This window comes from Oncorhynchus clarkii, chromosome 20 (genome assembly GCF_045791955.1).
Source record: "Oncorhynchus clarkii lewisi isolate Uvic-CL-2024 chromosome 20, UVic_Ocla_1.0, whole genome shotgun sequence".
Taxonomy (NCBI): Eukaryota; Metazoa; Chordata; class Actinopteri; order Salmoniformes; family Salmonidae; genus Oncorhynchus; species Oncorhynchus clarkii.
The window spans coordinates 35,801,464-35,826,092 of record NC_092166.1 but is presented as its reverse complement, the minus strand read 5'-3'; the positions used below and the strand labels follow the sequence as shown (position 1 = coordinate 35,826,092).

The 24,629-nt window shown below is 41.1% G+C and overlaps 1 protein-coding gene and 1 pseudogene across 6 annotated transcripts in view; one reads left to right on the top strand and one right to left on the bottom strand.

Moving 5' to 3' along the window:
- The first annotated feature begins 316 nt into the window (after positions 1-316).
- LOC139377070 (hydroxysteroid 11-beta-dehydrogenase 1-like protein) lies at positions 317-4,463 on the top strand (annotated as a pseudogene).
- Positions 4,464-15,638: 11,175 nt separating this feature from the next.
- LOC139376307 (fizzy-related protein homolog) overlaps positions 15,639-24,629 on the bottom strand; it is a 34,004-nt gene continuing 25,013 nt past the window's right edge. For all 6 annotated transcript variants that reach the window (XM_071118692.1, XM_071118693.1, XM_071118694.1 and 3 more), the window contains exons 12-13: positions 17,075-17,272; positions 15,639-16,883 (exon numbers count right to left, since the gene is read on the bottom strand). In XM_071118692.1, the coding sequence (XP_070974793.1) occupies positions 16,842-16,883; positions 17,075-17,272 (240 nt within the window). In that variant the 3' untranslated portion in view covers positions 15,639-16,841. The remainder of the gene's footprint in view (positions 16,884-17,074; positions 17,273-24,629) is intronic.

Genomic DNA, 24,629 nt, shown 5'->3' with positions numbered 1-24,629 from the left:
ACTAGGTATCCCCCTTTCCGGGAAGACAAGCAGTACCTACTATACATTTGAAGAAGTGGATGTCATCCCATTGGATGGCGAGAAACTCTCTTCCTGCGGCTTGCAGCAGAATACCTACATAGGCTACCATCCTGTACAGAACTTGGTGGAGTTTTTAGAATATACTTTTTGACAGTTTTGATTTTAGATCAACTAGGATATTGACACAGGCGTGAATTTCTTTTAAACAAATAAGGTGTGTTACCGAAGCATCACCTGTACCATTGAAATGAATTCAACATGATTACGAAGGGTAGGATGAAGACCACGTTTTTTCATGTTCAGCATTTGGCTGATGGCAGTCCTCTGGAAGGACACATTTGATCCAGTTCTCCAACAGTAGCTATCCATGTCAGTTGAGTAGCAAGGCAAAGGGCAGGCAAAAGGTTTTGAATACACCTTTTGAGCTACTTTTATGTATATTCTTTATTTTTAAGGCAATTGTTGTCATTTTCATTTTCCATTCTTATATTAATTTTTACCTTTTTCTATTTCACATACATTGAGATTTAATGCACTGATTTGACTATTGTGATTATTTGACAATATAATGGAGCTCTTTCTGACGTGTATGTTGGCTTCAAAAATGTAGGAAATTTGATGTGAGAGTATTTATGGTAATGACAATGATGATCATTTCAACACAAATTCATGCTCAACTTCAAAACACCAATATTGTATCATATCCATTGTGATGAGATGATTTTCTAATTCCCGAACCGACTAGGTGAAAAATCTGTCGATGTGCCCTTGTGCAAAGCAATTAACCCTGTGTAACCATGTACGCTGAGAGTCGGGAAGCAAGTTCAGGGATTGAATACATTTAATAAATAAACTAACAAAACAAGAAACACAAACAGCGCACCGACATGAAACAGCAACAATGACGACTGGGGAAGGAACCAAAGGGAGTGATATATAAAGGGCAGGTAGTCAAGAAGGTGATGGAGTCCAGGTGAGTGTCATTATGCGCGTAACGCTGCTGACAGGTGTGTGCCCTAACGAGCAGCCTGGTGACCTAGAGGCCGTAGACGGAGCACACGTGACACCCTAATTGCTCCTGTAAGTCGCTGTGGATAAGAGCGTCTGCTAAATGACTAAAATGTAAAATGATCTTCCTCCCTCGTCAGTTGTCTTCCTCACCCCAAGCAGCCTGACTGACTGATGTTTGTCTGTCTCTCCCCTCGGTCTGTTCGTGGTGCCAGGGTGCTGGTGACTGGTGCCAGCACGGGCATACGAGAGCAGGTGGAATACCACTACTCAAAGATGGGTGGCCAGATCGCCATCACGGCCAGGAAGGAGCTCGCCTTGCAGAAGGTTTGTGGATCTGTCTGTCTGACTAACTACACTGCTCAAAAAAATAAAGGGAACACTTAAACAACACAATGTAACTCCAAGTCAATCACACTTATGTGAAATCAAACTGTCTACTTAGGAAGCAACACTGATTGACAATAAGTGCAAATGGAATAGACAACAGGTGGAAATTATAGGCAATTAGCAAGACACCGCCAATAAAGGAGTGGTTCTGCAGGTGGAGACCACAGACCACTACTTAGTTCCTATGCTTCATGGCTGATGTTTTGGTCACTTTTGAATGCTGGCGGTGCTTTCACTCTAGTGGTAGCATGAGACGGAGTCTACAACCCACACAAGTGGCTCAGGTAGTGCAGCTCATCCAGGATGGCATATCAATGCGAGCTGTGGCAAGAAGGTTTGCTGTGTCTGTCAGCGTAGTGTACAGAGCATGGAGGCGCTACCAGGAGACAGGCCAGTACATCAGGAGATGTGGAGGAGGCCGTAGGAGGGCAACAACCCAGCAGAAGGACCACTACCTCCGCCTTTTTGCAAGGAGGAGCACTGCCAGAGCCCTGCAAAATGACCTCCAGCAGGCCACAAATGTGCATGTGTCTGCTCAAACGGTCAGAAACAGACTCCATGAGGGTGGTATGAGGGCCCGACGTCCACAGGTGGGGGTTGTGCTTACAGCCCAACACCGTGCAGAACGTTTGGCATTTGCCAGAGAACACCAAGATTGGCAAATTCGCCACTGGCGCCCTTCACAGATGAAAGCAGGTTCACACTGAGCACATGACAGACGTGACAGAGTCTGGAGAGGCCGTGGAGAACGTTCTGCTGCCTGCAACATCCTCCAGCATGACCGGTTTGGCGGTGGGTCAGTCATGGTGTGGGCACAGCCCTCCATGTGCTCGCCAGAGGAAGCCTGACTGCCATTAGGTACCGAGATGAGATCCTCAGACCCCTTGTGAGACCATATGCTGGTGCGGTTGGCCCTGGGTTCCTCCTAATGCAAGACAATGCTAGACCTCATGTGGCTGGAGTGTGTCAGCAGTTCCTTCAAGAGGAAGGCATTGATGCTATGGACTGGCCAGCCCGTTCCCCAGACCTGAATCCAATTGAGCACATCTGGGACATCATGTCTCGCTCCATCCAACAACGTGGCGTTGATGGATGGAGCGAGACATGATGCACCACAGACTGTCCAGGAGTTGGTGGATGCTTTAGTCCAGGTCTGGGAGGAGATCCCTCAGGAGACCATCCGCCACCTCATCAGGAGCATGCCCAGGCGTTGTAGGGAGGTCGTACAGGCACGTGGAGGCCACACACACTACTGAGCCTCATTTTGACTTGTTTTAAGGACATTACATCAAAGTTGGATCAGCCTGTAGTGTGGTTTTCCACTTTAATTTTGAGTGTGACTCCAAATTGATTTCTATTGATAATTTTTGTGATTTTGTTGTCAGCACATTCAACTATGTAAAGAAAAAAGTATTTAATAAGAATACTTCATTCATTCAGATCTAGGATGTGTTATTTTAGTGTTCCCTTTATTTTTTGGAGCAGTGTATGTACATCTGTCCTTTCTATTATGACCAGATGGTGACAGCCTCTTTACCAGTGTGTCATTGCTCCCTCTGTCCTGTAGGTGGCAGAGAACAGCACAAGCCTGGGGGCCCAGAAGGCTCTGTATGTGACAGGAGATGTGTGCCAAGCCTCAGATCCAGTGGTGAGGATGGCTGGGTAAGAACGGATCACTTAGATTAACTTCAGTCATTGTTAAAGATTCATAATTAGTTTACATTTTCAAACTGTCTTTTTGTTCTGCAGAATGTCTTTGACATCCTAGTTTTGAATCACATTGGATCCTCCCCATTCGCCATATGGAACGGAGACAGGGAGCACGTCAGGGAACTAATGCAGATACGCTTCGTTTTTTTCCTTTATATTAGGCTATACTTAGCCTTGCACCTAGCCAAGTGAGACAAGGCTATGCTATAGTAGTTTTTAATGTGTTGCTGTTTTCCAAAGGTGATTTTCCTCAGCTACTTGAACATTGCTTCTGCAGCTTTGTCAGTGTTGGAGTATAGGGTCTGTGATCGTAGTATCCTCTCTGTTGGGTGAGTTCACAACACACGGTCTTATACATATAGTCTTATACAGATGCACACTACACTAGTACTCCTTCTACTGTATTTTTAGAGGGGAATAGAACCAAGATCTGTCCTTCTGTCTGAAGTACTCAGACAAGCACTGTCAATACTGTGTGAACTCACCAACTTTCTTTTCACCCTGTCTCTCCTTCTCTCCCCTACAGGTAAGATGACTACTCCGTGGAGCCCTACGCGGCCAACGGTTTCTTGTAGTGAATGTTTTCTTTGGCACCATACAGCATGAGCTAGCCATCTAGCACAGCAATGTATCTCAGACCATCACCACCTTGGGCCTGATAGACACAGAATCAGGTGTCAGACACACAATCCATTTACAGTTCTTTTTTCAACAATACATTTCTGTTTATGTGTTCTAGAGCTTTTGTCTTTTCCTACTGAATAAATGGCATTATGACTGGGTAGTGTGCGTGGTTGTGCTTGTGATGTTGAATGACTGGCCATGTAAAATAAACATTTTCAACTGTCACCATAACTTTACATGCATGAGTTGTATTGACTGCTTGTGTAGCAGTAGTTGGATATTTATGAAGGTACAATACCTGCTACATTTATAGTAGGCCTTAGATAAAGTAGAATGAAGTAGAAAACATTACAGTAGGTATCATGTAGGTCTTATCAAGGTGTCCTTATTCTATTATTTAACCATTATTAAACCAGGAAGTTCAATTGAGATGAAACCTGATCAAAACATTTAAACACATCCTGCATGTAGCATGCATTACAGTACCCTTAATGTCTTACCCTGCAGCCTATCTTTAATTTTCCATGTAATATCCTGCCTGCAGAGGCCACACCAATATGATGGTCTACCCAGCCTGTGATGCTGCCCTCCACCTCATCACCCACCAGAAGAAGTCATTCTGCCCTGTTTACATTTACCTCGCCTGCCTGTGCAGAGACAGGTTCCTCTTCTTCAGAAGCATTGTCATTGAGAACTCCTACACATACTGAAGGAGCCTCAAACCCCTAGTGAATGAAGCCCCTACTACACAGAGTGGGGCAGGGTAAGGGTCAGGGGGAACTTTTTTAGGATAGAAATATAGAGGAGAGAGGGTGCTAGAGCAGTGGGTCAGATTCAAACCCATGCTCGCAGACGTTCACAGCACATATGATCCAGAGACAGCGACTTTCAGACAGCTGGAACTCCCAGGCCACATGCTTCACCTACTTAAAAAGGGAACCCTCATAGTTGTATGGAATGAGCTCACCTACTACTGTGCCACACAGGAAGCCCAACTCCATGTTGTATCTATATGAGGCGTTTCCACCTATGGTTGGATGTTGTATCTATATGAGGCGCTCTCATGTCTTCAAAATGCTTTCCATTGTAATGGTGGTGAATGCTCCTTATCCACTACCCAAGGTGCAGCACCTGTTGTGACCAATCAGACTAATCTGGAGGGAGGAGGTGGGTGGTTAAATGGAAAGCATATCAGGGCGTAGAGTGACCATAGTGGCTATATCTCATTATGTGTGGTCACTAGTGTGCAATTGAGATCTGCTTTAATGATTTCACAGGCCCTCCTTAAGCCCCCTTCAGGTGCTACATGTGGGGACATCAAAGGATTTGAGTTCTAGCCACTGGTTCTTATAACCCATTCCTTTAATTAACATGCAATATTCTGTGTCTAGAGAATAAGGTGCACAATAAACTATGGTGCTAAGCGGAAGGTTGAAGTAGGACTGTAACGTGAAGACCTCTGAAGTGTTGTGTGTGTGATGACACGCTCGACAGCAACGCTAACTGTGTGCAGTCATATGAATACAATTAATAGAACAGACACAAGTCTGGGTAGGCTATGTGTTCTCATGACTCATTGGGTCAAATGGAACACAGAGGGGAATGCTAAATTGAATAGAAGTATTCCATCTTGGTAACAGAGCACTTCAAAATGGCTTCTTTTGTACAAATCCATTACCAATGTCCTTTGTCTCCGTAGTCATATAAATGCTGCCTGTACATTGTCTGTAGGTTAAAATCTGTAATGTGTTAGTTGGTCTAGGCTTTCTGCAAATGTTGATGAAGTCTGTTGATGTCAGATAAAGCAATTATAGAGGTGTTTTTATCTACAAAGTGTAGTCATAGAGTCATATACCGTTGGTCTCCTGCCCTAGTTCAACTGTACCAGTTTTAAATGCAAGTCACATGCGATTACTAGGGGAAAATGGCTGCTTCTCCCTTTAAACAGCTTGCCTGGGAAACTGATCAAAGCATGTTTGCGATGAGGTTCCAAATTTCAAATGCATTTTCTGATTGTATGAATGTGACCATTTGTACATGTTTTGTATTTTATCAATGTTCCAGTCTTGAATTAAATATCTATGTTATTTCAGTTTACACATCATGATGGTTTTATTTGCATTTATAGTCATGCATGTTTACGTTGCAATTCCACCTCAAAACCACACACACACACACACACACACACACACACACACACACACACTAGTATGCAGCAGACTGTAGGGAAGTGCCCTGTGCTGAGAGGCAGACTGGGACTTGTTGTTATTCTCATTGCTCAGCATCACAACAAAATCACTAGTCTTCCACACTGCACTAGGACCATGTCTCTCTCTCCATCCTCCATCCATCCATCTGTCTGGTGTTTTTTCATCCCTTGCTTCAGCTGAAAGAGAATAATGATAAAAAATGTGATAGCACAGAGCCTTGACACAGATTCTGAGGGTAAAAACTCACATTCCACTTGACATTTCACGTATGTACCCACCTAACATTTGTATTCCCGCTCCGCACATCCACATTTATACAGTATGCACTCAACATGTAAATACCACACTCTCCTATGCATACTCACACTGCATTTGGGAGCTGTAGTGGAACTCTAGTGGAAGATATAAAAAGTGAAAAGGGATGTAGGGGCTAGAGGTTGATTTCGCACTGTCCTTTACTCATTCCTGTGTTTCCTCTCTCTCTCTCTCTCTCTTTCTCCCTCTCTCTTTCTCTCCCCCCCATCTCTCTCCGTTCTCGCTGCCTATTTCTCTCTGAAGCCTGTTGACATTCCGTCCTGCCTTTGTTGTTCTAATGCCAACCTTTCAGCTCTTCTCAAAGAGGCAGAGGAGAGGAGAGCAGGATGAGGGGAGGTGGAGGAGAATAGGGGGAGGGGAACATAGCACTCATAATAAACCTTATTTGCTAAAGCACTGCTACTGCATGGAGGCCTTCTTTTCTAGTGAAATTCTAATATTAAAGAAATGGAGATGGCCTTCATTAGTATGCCCGATCTACATAGGTATTTATTAAAATGGTTCTATGATTTCATAATGTAAATATTATCTTACATTATCTAGACACTACAGTCTCCTCCACTAATGACAGTAAAAAATAAACTTCACTGCACTTCCACAGCAGATAAATCAGATTATTGTTGGCTTTTGACTTAATTTTCTTTAACATCTTGTATTTTTATTTTTCAACATATGCCATGCTAGCATGCACACGCACGCACACAGCTATAATCTTTGTCTTCCATCTCCAGTGTTTCACGGGCAGAGCTGGTAGCTATGCAACAGGACTGGGAGCAACTGGGAGAGGGGGATGGGGTGGGGGTGACAGTTTAGCAAAGGAAGAGAAGGGAAGGATGGGGGGAAGGGGCCTTGACAGTCGTTGTTGGCAACCATGGTTGGTAGAGAGGTTGGCTGATCACGAGCAGAGAAAGCCCTCTCTTAGGAGAACAGAATGACTAGAGGAGATTTGTCATCTTGTGTGGAAAAGTAAATTCCTCTTTTGCATAGTTATATTTGCCAAGACCTGCCTTGACTTGATTTTCTGTTGGCAATAAAATGTTAGAGTGAAAATTACATTGAAACATATCAAAGGCTCTTTTTGACATGAATTTCATGAACCTTTACACTTGAAAGTAAATGGTGATTTAATTTTTTTTTAATGTCCAGATGAATTAAGGGTATTGTGTATATATTCTGAGGCAGAAGCCTACTAGTTATATAATTACATGGTGTGATGTAGTTGCTAACAAGACCAACAAACACATTTCAAATCTGGTGGCGAATTTAAAAGAAACAACCTTTGTATTGATTGACCCACATAAATAGGCGAATAGACATTGTGAACGTAGGAGCTGTCCGGTGTCTCGGGCTGAATGACGCCCTACTTCATCTCTCTCCCATCCTCAGCATCAGACTCGCCTTTCCCTACTCCGGCCCGGAAAAAAACCTGCCACCTGTTGCTCGAAAGTTTCCCATCTAAAGCTGATTTTATTTTTTATGATATTCAACGTAAATGAAGATAAACTACGTAAATAGGCTACTGAAAGTTAACGGCTGCTCAAAACATTTTGCGATTTGTTCTTAAAAATAAAATAAAAAAACAGCAACCGGTGAGGGAATATTTTTTCTCGAGGCTCGAGTTATATCGCGGCAGACGAGCGAGAGAATTACAATATATTTCAGAATCACTCCTGTAAAGATGGAGTCTACTCTTAATAATTTGTCAATGATAGATCACGATTTACTGTTTTCTCACACTGACCGTTTTCTTCTTTGGGACACGTCCTGTACCATTAAACCATAATTGTGTGAACATCAAAATATATCTCTACAATGACCACGTCGACGAAATGTTCTTAACAACCCGTTTTAAATAGATTTACCTGTCTAACATGTGAAATTGAGAAAGTCTGACTTACCATCATGTAGCGTAGCCTATACGGATCAACAGGGGTCTCCTTATGGCAGCACATCTCTCTCTCCGGCTGCCATTGAAACACACGTCAATCTCAGCTGTAAGCCCCCCCCATTTGAGGTCCACGTATTGGTTATTATGATGTTACTAGGTAGCTCAGAGAGAGAGAGATTCTGTCTGTTTATATACTGTCCAAACACCAGAAAGGAGGTTGGATCAATGCAGATGACGACTACAGGAAGAGACCAATTGAGATTCGATTATTTTTTTCTAGTGCTGTAGTAGAAAATCAAGGGTGCGGCCCTAACAAATTGTGACATGAAATTACAAATAAAAGCCAATGGAGTTACACATTAATGATGTAAAACGCAAATAGGCCTACAAGCACATGCTATAATGTATAACATTTATTCATGATGATCATATACAAGGCTGTTTGCAATTGGATTAAATCTACTATCATGAGAAAAGGTGAAATGCATTGGGCAATTATTCTTTACAGAGTATGGTCACTTTACACACAGGTGTAAGCCTGGAAACCACAAGATGATTGATCATATTCATGTGTGGATCCTGTCTTTTCCTAGCCAGTTGCAATTACCTTAACAAATAATTGAAATAGGAAATAATATGCAAAGGATTTCAACTCTTCAAATAAATTGTCAAACCTTCAATAACCACCTAAGGCCTACTTATATGTGCCTTAATATTGGTGAAAGTGCTCATCTCACCCCTCTTCCACATAAACATATTTGTAAAAGAAAAACCTACTTGGAAAATCCAAGTGGTGCTACTTTGCAATTCAACCCTAATTTTGACATGGTCCATACCTCACCCCTGATACCACACAATACCTATTCACTAAACATTTTTAAAGACGTTTCATAGCCAGTGGATAAATGAATGAATACAATTACGCAGGAGCATTGTCTGTAAAGGTCGCTCATAATTGTGAAGTCCCACTCGCGCCTCGAGAGCCCTGAGCCATGCAAACTCAAATAGATGGCCGCAAGTCTGCAATGACTGAGGATGCTGTGGGCGACGCTACAATCCTATACGGACACAACCTATTAGTAGGGATGTCAAACATTTAGCTTGCTGCACGGACCATGTGGACACTCTAGTCTAGGTGATGGTTTTTCTGTGTTCGTTTTAACAGGACGTGCAAACTCCTTTTGCGCAATTGATTTAAACTTATTTATCGATAGGAGTGATTGACAAAACAGTGTTGCGTCTCTCTTTCTGTGAGGTGAGCCCAGTGGTTATTTTGGCATTAATATGTGTCACATATCAGTGTGAAAACTCATTGACTTAATAAAGCTGGTCTCTTTTTAGTTTTCTTGATTAAGGCAGCTCCTAAATGCAGGTGTTTCAGCCTAGCTCAATGCTTTCTGTGGTGGTGGGGCAGCCAGTGGAAAATACGGAGCGTAGGGGTTGGCAATTTCTCAGTTGAGCTGTGATTGGCTCAGTATTCTGTCACTCATGGGGACACCTTGTCACCGCAACATCTATGAGTAGAGATAGAAAATTCAAGCCCCTTGGATGCTGCCACATTAGAAATGCCCTCAAGGTCATTGTCCACAGATAAAATAATGTCAAATCACATTTTATCTACCATAGCTTTGATTGGACTGTCAACGTCATACTTTCAAAAATCTTAGCTAGCAAGCTAGCAGTCATCATCATGAATCTAGGAGGATGAGAACAGAGGAGAGAGAGTCAGCTTTAGCAGTGCGGAGAGCCTCCGTGACACAGAGAAGAGCAGTCTCGATTGAGTGACTGGTCTTGAAGCCTGACTGGTTAGGGTCAAGAAAATCGTTCTGAGAGAGATAATGAGAGAGTTGATCAGAGACAGCATGCTCAAGTGTTTTGGAAAGAAGAAAGAAGGGACACAGGTCTGTAGTTTTTGATGTCAGGGTGTTGGTTTCTTGAGGAGGGGAGCGACTCGGGACATTTTGAAGTCAAATGCGACGCAGCAGGTGGTCAGGGATGAGTTGATGAGGGAAGTGAAGAATGGGCCAAGGTCTCCAGAGATGGTCTGAAGAACGGAGGAGAGGATGGGGTCGAGCCGGCAGGTTGTCAGGCGGCCAGGCCACACTAGTCACAAGATTTCATCTGGAGAGAGGGGAGGAAGTGGTCAAGGCGTAATGTAGTTCTGTGTGAGTGGGACCAGTGGACTCAATAGGCTGAGTAAATGAGGAGTGGATGTCAACAACCTTCTTTTCAAAGTGGTTGACAAATTAGTCCGCAGAGAAGGAGGAGGGAGGGGGTAAAGGATTAAGGAGGGAGGAGAAGGTGGAAAAGAGTTTCCTAGAGTTAGAGGCAGAAGCTTGAAATTTAGAGTGATAGAAAGTGGCTTTAGCAGCAGATACAGAGGAAGAGAAGGTAGAACGGAGGGAGTGAAAGGATGATAGGTCCTCCGGAAGTTAATTTTAATCCAACTGCCTGCAGCCCTGTTCTTTAAGCTCACGATGAGTCACTCAGCCACAGTGCCGGAGGGGTGCCAGGAGGATAGGGGACAGGAGGGTGAAGAATTTAGCAAAAAGGAGAGATGATAGGATCGAAGAGGAGAGAGTAGTGGGGGAGAGAAAGCGAAGATTACGACAGCGCATTGCCATCTGGGTAGGGGCTGAGTGGCTAGGGTTGAAGGAAAGGGAGACAGAAAAGGACACAATGTAGGAATCGGACACCTGGGGGGGTGGGGGTTGCAGTGAGATTATTCGGCGAACATTCTCTAGTAAAGATGAGGTAAAGAGTTTTGCCTACCTACCTGAGTTGGAGAGGATTGGGAAAGGGTGAGGTCAAAAGAGACGAGTAGGGGAAAAAGAGAGTTGGAAAGAAATTAATCGAAGGCAGACGTCGGGAGGTTGAAGTTGCCAAGTACGAAGAGCGGTGAGCCATCTTCAGGAAATTAGCTTATCAAAGTGTCAAGCTCATTGTGGAATTCTCCAAGAGCCCCTGGTGGGCGTTTGATAACAACAATATTTGAGTGAACAACTGACAGTGTCAGCATGGAATTCAAATGAGTAAATGGACAGGTGAGAGAGGGAGAAAAGAGAAACTCTCCGGTTAGGAGTAGCTATGACTCTGAGAATAAATGGTGTCAAAGGAAGAGAGAGCAGCTGGAGTAGCCGTGTTCTCTGGGGAGATCTATGTCTCTGTCTGGGCCAAAAGGTCACAGCACTGAAGGGCAGTATATGCTGAAATGGGTAAAAATAAAATGAGTAGATGGGTAAAAAGCAGATATTATATTTCCCCTTGAGCATGCTTAAGTTATTAATTACACTTTGGATGGTGTATCAATACACCCAGTCACTACAAAGATGCAGGTGTACTTCCTAACTCAGTTGCCGGAGAGGAAGGGATTTCAACATGAGGCCAATGTTGACTTTAAAACAGTTGGATCAACAACATCGTAGTTAATCCACAATACTAACCTAAATGACAGAGTGAAAAGAAGGAAACCTGTACAGAATAAAATATACCAAAACATGCATCCTGTTTTCAACAAGTTGCTAAAATAATACTGCCAAAAATTTGGCAAAGCAATTCATTTTTTGTCCTGAATACAAAGTGAGTACTGTACACATTATTGAGTACCACTCTCAATATTTTCAAGCATAGTGGTGGCTGCATCATGTTATAGGTATGCTTGTAGTCATAAAGGAATGGGGATTGTTTTCAGGATAAAAAAATAAATAGAATGAAACTAAGCACAGGAAAAATCCTAGAGAAAAACCTGGTTCAGTCTGCTTTCCACCAAACACTGGGAGATTTATTCACCTTTCAGCAGAACAATAACCTAAAACACAAGGCCAAATCTACACTGGAGTTGCTTACCACTAAGGCAGTGCATCTTCCTGTGACTGGCAGAGCTACAGTTTGACTCAAATCTACTTGAAATACTATGGCAAGACCTGAAAATGGTTCTCTCATAATGATCAACAACTAATTTGACAGAGCTTGAAGAATTTCGAAAGTAATAAGGGGCAAATGTTGCACAATCCAGGTATGGAAAGCTCTGAGACTTATCCAGAAAGATTCACAGCTGTAATCACTGCCCAAGGTGCTTGTACAAAGTATTGACTCAATGGTGTGAATGAATACTCATGTAAATGAGATATTTCTGTATTTAATTTTCAATAAATTAGCAAAAATGTCTAAAAAACGTTTTCATTTGATCATAATGGGATATTGTGTGTAGATTGTTTAAATATTTCATCTATTTTGAATTCAGGCCGTAACACAACAAATGTGGAATAAAAGGTATGAATACTTTCTGAAGGCATTGTACGTGTAGATAATACATTTTAGGTTTAGTTGTATGGAGTAAAAAGTACATTATTTTCTTTAGGAATGTAGTGAAGTAAAAGTAAAAGTTGTCAAATAGTAAAGTATAGATACCTTAAAAAACTTCCATAAAAAATTACTAAGGGAGTACTTTTAATTATTTTTACTCAAGTACTTTATACCCCTGCATGCTGGTTATTGATTTGGCAACTTAAAAAAAAGAATTACTGCAAGTCTTGTCAACAGGAAGCAGCGACAGCATCATTTTCAACTTAAGTTTAAGGAATATGTAACTTTCAACATTAATTTCCAATGTATTGTACTTAATCAGGTAAAAACTGGTGAATGAGTGCAAAAATGTGCTGTTATTGATACATTTTGATGATATACCAGAAATCACCCAAATGTGTTTGTTTTTTTGATAACATTGAGTTTTATTGCATATTTCCGGTGGTTTTGACCCACAGATTTGCAGATAGACTGGCAGGTCAACTATTTTTTTGCTTGTCTAGCTAGCTAATTGTTTTTATTATAATTTTTTCGAATGATGCACCTAGACACTGTACCATTCATTTATTTATTTTTTAACCTGGCTGCTGGTTCCTGATACTTTGAAAACATAAACTGAAGAGTCACCTGAAGCTTGAGAGGAATATGAGATGCAGTAGAGGGCTTGTAGCAAGGAAGACTGGCTACTACTGAGAACTATGTGTGGTGGGCTTTCTGGCACCCAGAGCTGCTGAGGCATCATCCAAGTGTGTGCTATACATAATGAAGGAAAAGTGTACAGTGGCTACATGACTCACAATGGTTCCCAGAGTAGCCTTCTACAAGATTGTCGCCAGACTTCATCAACCATCTCCCTGACCACCTTTCTTTGATCAAGCCATAAACTGTCTCTCTCCATCTTTGGAGGATGCATCATGCACTCAAATACTTACTAGGTTGACCTAGCTAACTATATGGGCTACTCATGATGTATTGCTTCTTTGCTTTTGAAGCGCTTTTTAAAATAATTTATTATTATTTTTATTGAGTGCACAACCTAATGTTTACCAGTAAATAGGCTATGCATGGTATTATATCCTATTAATAGGATTTGGCATCAAATCATATTGCCTTACTATGTTGTATTGCAAACCAACCCAAGATATAGGTCTATCCTGTCTTTCGGGTCTGAAGAAATCCTTCCATTTTGAGCCAAAAGGTGGTTGGGGGGACAGGCAGGATGAGAATCCATTTGCAAAAGAGCTCTATGACCCACTACAGCTCCATTCTGTTCAGGAAATGTCAGTAGGACAGGCCTGGGTAGCCAACACTCAGCTCCACTCCTTTGATAGCCAAGAAGCCTGGTGGTGACTAGCACTACAACAGGGTTTAATATGGATCATACAGACCTCTCTCTCTGGGCTGTCTCCTGATAGACTCATCGGGAGGCAGGATTATCCAGATGAAGACATCTACCTCTATTCTCCAACCTTCTCTCAAGGCTTAATGATACAGGTTCTAAGCTGGAGCTGCTGTAGAGATGTAATGCTGTGCGTGTCCTGGTGTATCCCTACATCACAATAGAATATCTGTGTAATTTGCATGGGATTATGATCGGTCTGGAGGAAAGGTTTCTACAAGAAGATGGAAGACACAATCCATTATCTGTTAGGTGAGCACACCGCTTTGATCCTTCATTGTTTTGTGGTCCAATAGTCTTCAGTAGTTTCCACTTGTCTATCTGGTTGAAAAACAAACTCATATCTGCTAACCTCTGTGTTTGCAGAACTGAAGGGACTGGATAGGTGAAAACAACAGATTTGCAAACAAGCAACCAGGTTAGACAGGGGGGAGGGGGCTTGGTAAGTTGTTTTTAGAATGGGCTTCTATCCCCTCTCTCTCACCATGACCAGTGAAGGGTAAAGAGACACCTTATTGGCCTCTCCTTTCACTTCAGTGGTCATGAAGAAAAGGTAGCAATTCAATACTATTAAGAAGCAGCTGTGATGTGGGCCCATATGGAACATTACCAGTTCCTGAACCTTTGGTTTTGTCTCGTCTCTAAAAACAATATTGTTGAAAATCTTAACCGTTTGAAGGACTAGTTTAAGCAGAAGCTCCATATTTCTCACAATTCCTCCCTCAGTCCTTCACACATGTGAACACTGAAGGGGTGGGAGCTAGGGCACTAGCTCAAGAGGGCTCTGAACGGTCAGTGTGTGTGCAGGCACATTCAACCCATTCAACGAATCCACTTACTTTTTTTATGCAACCATTAGTTCAATCAAATAGCACTGGGCTGGATCAAAAGTTTGCACATACTGCAGCCTTCCAGAACTGGAGTTGTCCACCACTAGCCTGATCTTGGTGCGGAAATGGAACAGAGGTGTGGATGAAAGGCTGCTGCTGCTGTAGAAGAGAAGACTGCCCTCTGGTGCTTCCTTTGTATTAGGACAGCTTTACAAGAGCCATCTCACACTGGACTTCAGTTTCTGGTACAATAACAACATGTGATGAAACCCACCAAAAAAACAGTGATGAAACCCACCAAAAAAAACTGAACTACTGCTGCTCCATTTCACACATCCCTTTCAGTCCTGGCAGAATCTCTCGGTCTACATGCAGAATCTGCCCACGGGAGATTAACGGTATGATAGTCATCAACACATACAGCAGTTAAAGCTCTTTAGCAAGAATGATGTCTCTCTCAGGGGACTATACAACACTACGCCAATCATACATGCTCTGCATTCTTTCTCCTACCTACACACTTTATAATGCAAACAGATAATAGCATACACTCGAAAATAGTGATGTGATCACTTAATTTTTTTCTCAGTACAGAAATATTTTTTTGACCTTCATAACATTCTTTATGCATTTCAATTTGGCAGCATTCCTTGTTTTGTTTCTGTGGCATAAAATAAGTACAAACGCTTAGCTAGGACTGGAGCTAGTATATACACTGTACAGGTCAGCATTCCATCTTTCAACTATCAGATAATAATCAACTCTCAGAATAATACACACATGCTGTGTGTAAACTGGACACTTTTACACAGCTCAAATAAATAGCACTCATTCAAAGACGGCACACAAGGTCACTCAAAACCCACATCCAAACTGAGAAAATGAAAAAAGGTACCACTACAAGAATCAAACAAAGAAATGCTGAGAAAAAAAATAAGTACCCTGGATTAAATATCTTTATACCGCAGACAGACACACATAGCACAATGCAACCATCAAGGCCTTTAAGAGACCATGAATGTTTTTCCCTTTTCTTTAAAGCGCATTTCAGTTACTGCTACACCCAGGAAAAAAATTACAATTTTAATATTTTTCAGGTTTTATCCTGTATAAGTATAAATTCCAAAGTTTATGCCTAGTTTTTTACCTATGTTCCCAAATACTACTTGCTCGTTATCAGACTGAATGCAATTACATTTTCTTAGAACTCAAGACACCAAAAATGGTAAATTTGTCTCTGTAAATGTAGGTTAACCTACATATATCCATGCAAGTGATTACTGAGTACTGATACTTTGGTTAAAAATTTAAAAAAGACAATTAACTGGCAAAACAACACAATTTACAGAGAAAAACTGTAAGTGATTCTATGTAGTTAGTATTTGGCCACTGCTCAAATTTCAAAATGACAACTGCAGATTTGTTTTCTAATTAAAAAATGTAAGATTTCCACCATTATTGACACGCATCACACAATTAACTTAAAACTTCTTTTTTTACCGTGTGAATAAATTAGAATGGTCTACAACATGTAAAAAAAAAAGTTTACAAATAGGTACAGGACAGCTCACCCTGAAGTCAAAGCATGTCACACATTTTCATACCTCGTGAGGCAAAAAAATATTTGACATACTTCCATTTTAAGATGTAAACTATCTGCCCTTTAAGGCAGGCACAAACAGTCCGACACTCAACATTCACTCACACAGGAAACAAAACAAAGTCTGCTGTTGCACACTGGCAACGTTACGTGATAAACAATAAATAAAACATTAAAAAAAAGGACAAACTTCATATTTGGCAGGTATGCACAGTCTGTCTGTAAACAAAACAGAATCACTTGGGGAAGATTACAGCCCAGAATACTCCTCTTCCAGGGAAAATCACCAATGGTACTATATGGTGGTGTGGCCTTGTAATGTCACACTGGTTGTGATGGGTGTTGTGAGGATAGGATTTATTCCACTGGAATATTGACTCCCATCTATCGGCTTGACGATCTGGCCTTGGGTATTTGAAAGGACCATGGGCTACCAGAGGCCGAGGAGGACATAAGGGGGCAGAGAAAGGGGAGTTTTTTTTTTTTTAATGAAATCCAGTGTGCTGGTTCACCCCCTGGTTGGACACAAGCTTCCCTCTGGCTACCGGATCCTGGTAAACAGGTTCAGAACAGATACGGACTCCTGCAGAGGAAGAGAGCAGGGGTCAGTTCTCTAACACACTAAAATCCTCTATACCAGTGTTTCCCAAATGAGACACTGGTTTTGCTTATTGGGTTGGTATTGGTAACAAAATAATTTAAAAACAGGTAGACTTTAAGTGGGGCACAGGCAGCACAAAATCAATGTCGCCAGTCAATGAGGTGTGGGGTTACCTTGGTGGACCTCATCTTGCTGAAGACGTTCCAGAAGCGCAGGGTCTCGTCTCCGGCACCTGTCACGATGGCCTCTCCGTCAGGGGACATGGCCAGGTAGAGCACTCTGTAGGAGTGGCCTGTGAGTTTCGCCACCTGTGTGAGGGAGGGGTACTTCCACACCAAGATCTGGTTCTGGGAGTAACCGTGTGTGCTCACCTGGAAGTAAAAATAATAGTGACAAATGCTTAAAGGGGATAATCCACCCAATTTTGTGAAAGACTATGTTCAGTAAAACATCTCCCTCCCATGATTTAACTTCTAAGTGGTCGGTCTGAAATAAAGAAATCATGTAGGAATGTGTCATAGCTACATGGTTCTCGTTACTGGAGATCGGGTTATGGCCCATCACATTTCATAATTACCTGGGGCTGGATACACAAAACATTAAGAAAAAAAAAGTAAGAAGTTTAAGGAAAAATATAAGTTCCTAAGATAGTTCATTCTTAGGAACTTCGTAAATACCTTATGTGGCATTGACATTAGTGACGTGCTTGAACCCAATAAACAAGCCTGTGAACGGGATGATAGGATTTGGCCCACTATAATAAAGTGTTGATATTTCCATTTTATTCCATTTGTTTTTTGCTTTGGGTCTCGAAATGATTATTTTTTTGTTGGCTCGCGAACCCATTTTTTTCACACATTATAGCCATCAGACTAGCTATATCAATAAACGGATAACTAAGGAAAGCGCAATAAAATGTTCAGCAAACAAGAGTTTGAAGTGATGGTGGAGGAAATAGCAGCCAGGAAAAGGTTGCTGTTGGGGAGACAAACTGTGGGGTCACTGCAGAGATCAAAAAGATAGGATGGGTGAGAGTGGGCGAGTCGGTCTCTGCCGTCGGGGGTATGGCTAGTGACGCCACCGTAAAAAAAAGTGGTCCGACATCAAGTCGGCTGCTAAGAATGGAGCTGAGAGACCATTCATTGGGACCAGCTGGAGGAGAAGGTGTTGTCCATGATGAGAGATGGTGGTAGAGGGACTGCACCACCGGTAAGTTAGCTAATGTAAACTCACCCCATTCCGTACAAATGTGCGCAACCGCAACATTCAAACGAGGCTACAAAGAAAACTAATGTGACTGTATAGCGACTGTGTTGACTTCAAAATCTGGGGTGTGAACTATGTTTCTATTCAAGGGTTGATTGACATGGTAATGGCTCTATAGTATTGGAGAAAAGTTGAAAAAAATGGACCCTCCGTTACATTATGACGTGTCATGCCGTAACGTACAGCACGCATAAAGCTACTATTTCTGTCTTACAATCTCTCTCCACCAGGTTTAGCACTCTCATCGTTTAACCTGTTAGAGCTCTAGGGGCGCCATTTCATTTTTGGATAAAAAACGTTCCCGTTTTAAGCGCGATATTTTGTCACGAAAAGATGCTCGACTATGCATATTCTTGACAGTTTTGGAAAGAAAACACTCTGAAGTTTCAGAATCTGCAAAGATTTTGTCTGTAAGTGCCCCAGAACTCATTCTACAGGCGAAACCAAGATGATGCATCACCCAGGAATTAGCAGAATTTCTGAAGCTCTGTTTTCCATTCTCTCCTTATATGGCTGTGATTGCGCAACGAATGAGCCTACACTTTCTGTCGTTCGCCCAAGGTCTTAGCAGCATTGTGACGTATTTGTAGGCATATCATTGGAAGATTGACCATAAGAGACTACATTTTCCAAGTGTCCGCCTGGTGTCCTGCGTCGAATTCGGTGCGCAATTGCCAGCTGCTTCTACTTTACCATTTGATTCAGGGGAGAAAGCATGTGTCCAAGAACGATGTATCAATGAAGAGATATGTGAAAAACACCTTGATGATTGATTCTAAACAAAGTTTGCCATGTTTTCAGTCGATATTATGGAGTTAATTTGGAAAAAAGTTCGCGTTTTGAGGACTGAATTTTCGGATTTTTTTTGGTAGCCAAATGTGATGTATAAAACGGAGCTATTTCTAATACACAAGGAATCTTTTTGGAAAAACTGAGCATCTGCTGTCTAACTGAGAGTATCCTCATTGAAAACATCAGAAGTTCTTCAAAGGTAAATGATTTTATTTGAAGGCTTTTATGTTTTTGTTAATGTTGCGTGCTGGATGCTAACGCTAATGCTAACGCTAAATGCTAACGCGAAATGCTAACGCTAGCTAGCTACTTTTACACAAATGATTGTTTTCCTATGGTTGAGAAGCATATTTTGAAAATCTGAGATGACAGTGTTGTTTACAAAAGGCTAAGCTTGAGAGATGGCATATTTATTTCATTTCATTTGCGATTTTCATAAATAGTTAACGTTGTGTTATGCTAATGAGCTTGCTGATAGATTTACACAATCCTGGATACAGGGGTTTTTTCATAGCTAAACGTGACGCAGAAAACAGAGCGATTTGTCCTAAACAAATAATCTTTCAGGAAAAACTGAACATTTGCTATCTGAGAGTCTCCTCATTGAAAACATCTGAAGTTCTTCAAAGGTAAATGATTTTATTTGAATGCTTTTCTGTTTTTTTGTGTAAATGTTGCCAGCTGAATGCTAATGCTAAATGCTACGTTAGCCATCAATACTGTTACACAAATGCTTGTTTTGCAATGGTTGAGAAGCATATTTTGAAAATCTGAGATGACAGTGTTGTTAACAAAAGGCTAAGCTTGAGAGCTAGCATATTTATTTCATTTCATTTGCGATTTTCATGAATAGTTAACGTTGCGTTATGGTAATGAGCTTGAGTCTGTATTCACGATCCCGGATCCGGGATGGGGAGATCAGAAAGGTTAAAAACAAGAAATGGACAGACGGGGTTATATTTTGCATCGTCACTGCAAGCGATCACGACTCAAAAAAACTGTTTACTTATGAAAATCACTTTAGCTTCGTCCTAAAAACCCGATTCAAATTCGACACAAACCTTCAAATAGGTATGTAATCACACATTATATAAACGCTTTAGTGTTTTATTTACATTTTAGAGGCGATAAGGTGGACAGATCGAGTGAAAAAAAAGCAATTTTCCTTCTTACTATCATGCATTAGTTTCGTTTCCTCACCCGCCATTTAAAAAAAAAAAAGACCCAACGGGGATTATTGCCTGCTTGAATTATGCAGAAACGGGTAGCGTTTAGGTCATGTCATTTATTTTGTTGGAAAGGGGAAAAAGTGTGCTTTTACAATGGTGTTGATCTGGAAGTATTACGTTTTTGGTGCGCTAAAATTAAGGTCAATTGTACGGACCAAGGCGATGTGCAAAAGTTAGTGAGTTTACGTTAGCTAACGCATAACGACATTATAGGCAACATAGCTAACGTTAGCCAAGTTCTTCTTTGCCATTTGACGAGCTAACGCTAGATTTTTAACACTTCTAGAATATGGTAATATATTGTTAATTACTAGCTAGCTAGATAACAAATTAAACGCGCTTCATCTTTCTTGCTGAATGTAAATGTCCGGTAGCCAACTGTGTCTATGACGCAAGAAAATGTTAATTAATGGTTCCAACAGTATCCATTTGTCACAAGACACGCATTTAGCTGCCCTAAAGTTAAGTATTTCCAAGAAGAAATCCTAGAACATTATTTTCAAGTATCCCATTTAATTTTTTGGGGGGGAATAAACATAGGAAAAAAATTAATAACATTTCCAATAACTTTGAGGTTACGGAAATAAAAGGCAGTTAAGAAATTTCAAATTAAGATTGCATTGTGGGTTTTATACACGACTTCAGCTGCAATGAATTTCATGTTGAAACTAACCTTGTTTAACAAAATAGTGTTATTTAACACTTAATCATAGGCATTAGTGGATTGTGGTGTATTGGGGGGAGGGGGTACTAAGCTAACATATGGAATTGTTTTAACCTCTACGGGATCGGTCTCCCTAAACCAGGACGGTTGTTGCTAACATGCGCTAATGTGACTAGAATGACTTCCATTCAGTAATCTTGCTCTGATTTGTCATCCTGAGGGTCCCAGAGAAAAAAATATAGCATAGTTGTGTTTGATAAAATCCATTATGTTCAAATGTAGGAACTGGGGTCTACAGTTTGACCCCACTGCTGTCTCTGGCTCCACACCCATCTAGATGTGTAAAAGTATATAAGCTAATGATCCATCATGTATGACATTCTTGGGACTATGTTAATTTTTTTTGTTTTTTAATGCCATAGCATTTTTGTATGTTCTCTATAGTTATGAACATGAAAATGTATAAATTCGGCACATTTGGGCAAACTCCTGGCAGATTTGACACAAAATATTGTGCAGTAATGTAGATCTTCACAGGATCCAAATTACACCAACTCCTATCTGAAATTATATCCTTGGTCTAGCATTTCAAAGTTGATGAAAAAGCATGTTTTTTGTTTGTATTATCTTTTACCAGATCTAATGTGTTATTTCTCCTACATTAATTTCACATTTCCACAAATGTCAAAGTGTTTCAATTGAAATTGTATCAAGAATATGCATATCCTTGCTTCAGGTCCTGAACTACAGGCAGTTTGAGTTGGGTATGTCATTTTAGGAGAAAACTGGGGGGGGGGGGGGGGAAGGCTCAGATCCTTTAACTTCTTGATCCTTGAGACGCAGATGTCTCAACTAGGCACCTGGAAATGCAAATGCGCTACGCTAAATGCTAAATGTACTCGTTAAAACTCAAACGTTCATCAAAATACACATGCAGGGTATAGAATTAAAGCTACACTCGTTGTGAATCTAGCCAACAAGTCAGATTTTTAAAATGCTTTTCGGCGAAAGCATGAGAAGCTATTATCTGATAGCATGCAACACCCCAAAATGCCTGAATGCGACGTAAACAAAAGATTTAGCGTATCCGGCGATACACAAACACAGAAATAAAATATAAAACATTCATTACCTTTGACCAGCTTCTTTCTTGGCACTCCTATATGCCCCATAAACATCACTATTGGGTCTTTATTTTCGATTAAATTGGTCCATATATACCCAAAATAGCCATCTATGGAAGCTGTGTAATTCAGAAAAAAACATTGTTTTAAAACGCAGCGTCATTTTTTTAAATTAAAAAAGTCGACGATAAACTTTCACAAAACACTTCAAAATACTTTTGTAATCCAACTTTAGGTATTAGTAAACGTTTATAATCTATCAAAATGATTACAGGGCGATGTGTATTCAATAGCTCCTCGTCTTCAAATCAATGGCCGACAATGTGCACTTCAAAACATCCTGGCGGAGACCGGAAGAAATGGAATCCAGTTGGTTGGATTTACCAACAAAAAACTCCCCGGATAATGACGACAATGGCGACATCGTGTGGAATCTGTAGGAATTGCATGCAGGTCCATAATTAATTTTGTGCCCTTTTAACAATCCATGAAAGTGACGCATGGATATTATTTTTAGCTTTCAGTGAGCAGTTTCTTGCGCTTTTCGATGAAACACACGATCTGTTATAGTCACAGCCGTGATTTAACCAGTTTTAGAAACTTCAGAGTGTTTTCTATCCACACATACTAATCATATGCATATACTATATTCCTGGCATGAGTAGCAGGACGCTGAAAAGTTGCGCGATTTTTAACAGAATGTTCGAAAAAGGAGGGGGTAGGCTTAACAGGTTTTTAAGATGGTCATACCTAGGATAATCTAGCAATTTGATTTAGAATTTTAACAGTCTTTAAGAATCCCCAAAAATGCTTTAAAAAATATTTGACGAAGTATTGAACTTGGCCTTACTGCTATTAGCATTGAATAACAAACCAAAAAATAAAAAAGTGTCTGCCTGATATCTAAGATATATAACAAAGATCAGGAAACTGTTTGACACATTTAATACCTATGGAAGTGGTTTAGGTACTAAAATACTTCCACAAAATGTGGAAAAAGTCAACGGATCTGAATACTTTCCCAAGGCACTGTATATGGGTTACAGCCTTATTCTAAAATTAATAAAAACGTGTGTCCCCCTCAATATACCGTAATTTCCGGACTATAAGCCGCTACTTTATTCCCACACTTTGAACCTCGCGGTTTATACAATGACGCGGCTAATTTGTGGATTTTTCCCGCTTTCACAAGATTCATGCCGCCAAAAAACTGAGCACCGTCACATAATGTGACGTAAATCGAGCACGCTCAAATTTCCCATCATTCTGATTACGGTAGTAATTTTGTCACCCTCATCATGGCAAAGACACGGAGAAATGCATATGATGCAGCTTTCAAGTTGAAGGCGATCGATCTGGCTGTTGGAAAAGGAAATAGAGCTGCTGCATGGGAGCTTGGCCTTAATGAGTCAATGATAAGACGTTGGAAACAGCAGCGTGAGGAACTGACTCAGTGCAAAAAGACAACAAAAGCTTTCAGAGGGAAGAAAAGCAGATGTCCCAAAGTATTTGCAACCACTCGACATCAGTGTAAATCGTGCATTTAAGGTGGCGCTCCTTGTTCAGTGGGAGGCTTGGATGACAAATGGGGAGAAATCCTTCACTAAAACGGGCCGCAGGCGAAGAGCATCTTATGGTCAAGTCTGCCAGTGGGTCCTGACAGCATGGAGCATTGTCAAAAAATCCACTATCATCAACGGGTTTCGAAAGCCTGGACTGCTGCGTGTTGAAGGGGCAGCATGAGCTCAGCGGGGTATTTGCCTCCGGATGAAAGTGACGAGAGCGACAATGAAAACGATCCAACATCGGATGAAGCAATTCTGAGGCTATTCAACTCCGACACCGAAGGAGATGACTTCAGTGGTTTCAGTGCACAGGAGGAGGAAGATAGTAGCCTACCAAGAAAGTCATTGGTCACTGTTTTAATTTTTGTTACAAGCCGCGTTTCGTTAAAGCCTATTTATTTTTGTTACAACGCCGTGTTTCGTTTAAAGGCTGTGTAAAGTTAATTTGTTTCAATGTACCTGTAGGCACCTGCGGCTTATAGACATGTGTGGCTTATTTATGTACAAAATACATATTTTTTTATAATTCAGTGTGTGCGGTTTATATTCAGGTGCGCTTAATAGTCCAGCAATTACGGTACACACAATACACCATAACAAAGCAAAAACAGGTTTAGAAACTTTTGCTAATATATATATATATATATATATATAAAAACTGAAATATCACATTTACATAAGTATTCAGACCCTTTACACACTACTTTGTTGAAGCACCTTTGGCAGCAATTACATCCTCGAGTCTTCTTGGGTATGACGCAACAAGCTTGGCACACCTGTATTCGGGGAGTTTCTCCTATTCTTCTCTGCAGATCCTCTCAAGCTTTTTTCGGGTTGGAAAGGGGAGTGTTGCTGCACAGCTATTTTCAGGTCTCTCCAGAGATGTTCAATCGGGTTCAAGTCCAGGCTCTGGCTGGGCCATTCTAGGACATTCAGAGACTTGTCCCTAAGCCACTCCTGCATTGTCTTGGCTGCCAGCTTAGGGTCGTTGTCCTGTTTGAAGGTGAACCTTATCCCCAGCCTGAGGTCCGGTGCGCAATGGAGCAGGTTTTCATCAAGGATCTCTCTATAGTCTCCCAGTCCCTGCC